Source organism: Falco peregrinus, unplaced genomic scaffold (genome assembly GCF_023634155.1).
Source record: "Falco peregrinus isolate bFalPer1 unplaced genomic scaffold, bFalPer1.pri scaffold_42, whole genome shotgun sequence".
NCBI lineage: Eukaryota > Metazoa > Chordata > Aves > Falconiformes > Falconidae > Falco > Falco peregrinus.
Genome location: NW_026599609.1, coordinates 636,228 through 640,262, shown reverse-complemented (window position 1 = coordinate 640,262; position 4,035 = coordinate 636,228). Strand labels below are relative to the sequence as shown.

The window sequence follows — 4,035 nt, the reverse complement described above, 5'->3', positions numbered from 1 at the left end:
TGGAAACCTGTCCCCTCGCACCCATTAGTGATCTGAAAGCCCCACATAGAAGCGTAGAGTTTCTGTGATGGAGAAAACACTGTTGGGGTGGGTGAAATGAGCTGTGTATCCTTTGCTGTGGGTGGGATGCTGAGTTCTGATGAAAGTCTACAACCTTTACTGGTCTGTGGTGGGTCAGTCCGTTCTCAGCAGTGCCTTGTGGTATTTCAGGGTAACATGGGAGTGTGGCCACCATTCATCTCAGGAAGGTGCAAGCCCATAGAAACTGGGAACCTGATGGACAGACCGCCTCCCCTCACTGTGCACTCACCCACAGGCAATCCTCTTGCCTCACAGACCTCACTGTGTTCCCCCGGAGGGCAGCAAAAATGCTCTGCTTTTCTGACATGTGAAAATACTCAACAGGAGAGATGGGGGGGAGCTGTGAAAAAAACTAAAGCTCTCTTACAATGCCTTCACCCTTCCCGTTCCTTAGCACTGGCGCTGCAGACGCTGACCAGCCCTTCCGCGTTGGCACTGGTTTCAGAGGACAAAGTTAAACACCAGGACTGGTCCCTGCCCCCACCCACTGCTGCAGAGTGGGGCTGGCTGGTCAAGAGCCCGTGGGCAGATGCCCTGCTCTTCATCACCCACACGGCCAGCACCAAGCAGGGCTGCAGCCACACAGCTGCAGGAAGGTCTCCGAGGAAAGAGAGGGATGTCTGTGTGTGACGGGGGGATGGTCTGTGGGAAATGGCTTTGATTTTGCTTGCAGAAGTCTCCCCTAAATTATCACTGTCTTTTTCTCCTGTGACAGGACCATATGCCCAGAGGCAGCACATGTCCAACAGCAGCTCCATCTCCCAGTTCCTCCTCCTGGCATTGGCAGACACGCGGGAGCTGCAGCTCTTGCACTTCTGGCTCTCCCTGGGCATCTACCTGGCTGCCCTCATGGCCAACGGACTCATCATCACTGCCATAGTCTGCGACCACCACCTGCACACCCCCATGTACTTCTTCCTCCTCAGCCTCTCCCTCCTCGACCTAGGCTCCATCTCCACCACTCTCCCCAAAGCCATGGCCAACTCCCTCTGGGACACCAGGGACATCTCCTACCCTGGATGTGCTGCACAGCTCTTCCTGATTGTCTTTTTCCTTTCAGCGGAGTGTTCTCTCCTCACCGTCATGGCCTATGACCGCTACGTGGCCATCTGCCAGCCCCTGCACTACGAGACCCTGCTGGGCAGCAGAGCTTGTGTCCACATGGCAGCAGCTGCCTGGGCCAGTGGGTTTCTCAATGCTGCGCTGCACACGGCCAATACACTGTCACTGCCGCTCTGCCAAGGCAATGCCCTGGGACAGGTCTTCTGTGAAATCCCACAGATCCTCAAGCTCTCCTGCTCACACACCTACCTCAGGGAAGTGGGGCTTATTGTGGCTAGTTCCTGTTTAGTCTGTGGATGTTTCGTTTTCATTGTGCTGTCCTACGTTCAGATCTTCAGGGCTGTGCTGAGGATCCCCTCTGAGCAGGGACGGCACAAAGCCTTTTCCACGTGCCTCCCTCACCTGGCCGTGGTCTCCCTCTTTGTCAGCACTGCCATATTTGCCTACCTGAAACCCCGCTCCATCTCCTCCCCATCCCTGGACCTGGTGGTGTCAGTTCTGTACTCGGTGGTGCCTCCAGTAGTGAACCCCCTCATCTACAGCATGAGGAACCAGGAGCTGAAGGACGCACTGAAGAAGCTGATGCAGTCAGGTGTCTCTCAGCAGCACTGAACTGCCTGAATCTCCTCACAAGGCATTTCCTGGTCATCTCTGGAACTTCCTGTGCATTTAGCATTTAATCTGTGACAATCCTGTTTGTTTTGCAATGCCTGCATGGAGTCCACTTCCTCAAGGCAGGAACCTAGCCTGTTTGACCCAGAGGCCTTTATACGTGTGCTTTGGGGGATGGTGCAGCTAGACTCCTGTGTCACATCTATGTAATAAAAGAGTTTTTTCCCAGTACTGATATCTGGGAAGTGCCTGGTAGAGGAAAATACCAGTGTAGATTTAAGCTGGGTGAGTCTGCATGGTGTGGGCACACAGCAGGTCGGGGCACACAGCAGGTGTGCAGATCTAGGGGTCATGGTGAAGGAACCAAGGCAATTAAGGAGAAGGACTGAGGGGCCTGCTCTGTGCCATATCCCCTGGACACACCACACAAGCTGCCCCAGATTCCCCAAGAGGTCCCTAACACCACTCCTTTCCCTTCTTTGTCTTACACCCCAGCCCCCATCAGGAACATCTGTTGCATGGTCACCTCTGTCCTACTCCAGGGCTCAGTGAGACCCAGATCCATTCCTATTTTAAATGTAAAGGCAGCCACTTTCAATATAAAGGCAGCCTTGTTCGCACTGACACTTGTTACACACAAGTCCCATAGCTCTTGTCACAGTTGGTGTGGTGACGCAAGTCGAGACAGACTCAAAACCACTGTATATGCGTGGGTGAGTTCAGGCAATATGGCTAAAATGGCATTTATTGTTTTAACATATTGCTTATATATCTTAGACAGTACATGTGTCAGATGCTGATAGGCTTTATGTCTTCTCCTTGCTTGCTGTTTGCTGTTGCTGTAGGCGCCCGTATGCTGCGGTTTTAAGTTCTGGTTTTTTCACATCCTGTTTACATGCCTGACATTTTTGTAGATGTCTTAAAGGTACGCGACTAAGCCTTCAAAGTCAACTAACTCATTAGCAGACCGACTGCAGACCCCAACAATTCCCCTATTTTGTTTTTGAACAGCTGTGTGCTGTTTGCGGCAGGTGTGCTGTGCGCTGCAGGGCCCTTGGCAAATATGACACAAACTAGGCAATAGCAAACAAACAATACCGCCAACTGAGTGAATTGATGCCAAAAAACCCCTGACAGTTTCTCAGGTTTTGGTAACATGTTGCTGCAATGTGGCACCTAAATCCATGCAGTACACGCCATCAAGATCCTCACAGCCATGTCCTGAGTCAACAACAAAAACTCAATAGCTGCTCTGTTTTGTAAAATCGCATGTGGTGGCAAATCATCAGCTAACAATCCCAAAACACTAGAGGTTTGATTTGCATTCTTAACTACCTAACAAATAAGGTGATTTAACTCTTTTAATGCTTTCCCTGCTGCTGCTCCGGGTAAGAGAAGAGCTGCTGCAATACGTTCCCATCAGTTCCATGACTCAACTACACCATTACATGTTTCATCCAAAGCTATACTGTGTTTAAACACATTATGCTTATCAGCATGAGCACATATTGATTTATGTGGGTGCCATGGTGCCATCATGGCCTCCCGGTACATTAGCATCTACATAAAAACAACTATCAGCATTCAATGTGCCAACAACATCAATTTCTTGTGGGTTACCGTTATACAGAGTTAACCTATTATCCCAAATACCAAGGTTTTCAGTAAGATCCTTCATTACTCAAAGTCTTTGATGAAATCGTACATTCGGCTTTTGTGCAATAATGTCTGTTAACACACGTTGCAAGTCAGTTTTGAGGAAGGGCACACCAACCAGGCATGTGTGGGAGGGTTGACTGCCTTGCACCAGAGACACACCAAACCGGGATGGGTTCAGTTGCTGTGCTAAGGAGACCACACATCAGTTGTTGGGTTGACTGGTGGCAGCCGTGCTCCCACGATCCAGCACGCTAATCTCAGGCCGCACACAGCGAGCTGGTATCCATTGCAGACCTTCATCTGTAAAGACACAAGCATAACCTCTCCCCCAAGGTAACAATCTATGCAGTCCTGACCACTGCCTAGTACAAGGTCTTTCATGCCTGCTAAGACACCTTTGTGCTTTGGCTGCTTATTACCAAGTGACACAAAGTGCCGCACAATGGGAGGCACCGCATGGTTGGCAGAGATTTTCAAAAAGTTCAAAACACAGCATGCTTTCTCTGAACGTGCCTCTGGGGTCATTTCCTTCATTCCCCCTTCTTGTGTTTCAAGCAGGCATTTGAGAGTATTGTTCATGCGTTCAACGATGGCTTGGCCCGCGGGGGAATGGGGAATACC

The 4,035-nt window shown here is 50.4% G+C and overlaps 1 protein-coding gene across 1 annotated transcript; it reads left to right on the top strand.

The window, feature by feature from the left end:
* The first annotated feature begins 765 nt into the window (after positions 1–765).
* Positions 766–1,755, top strand: LOC129783486 (olfactory receptor 14C36-like). Its single transcript, XM_055793441.1, has one exon. It carries the CDS (start codon positions 820–822, stop codon positions 1,753–1,755), a length of 936 nt encoding a protein of 311 aa, XP_055649416.1. The 5' UTR covers positions 766–819.
* Positions 1,756–4,035: the final 2,280 nt, after the last annotated feature.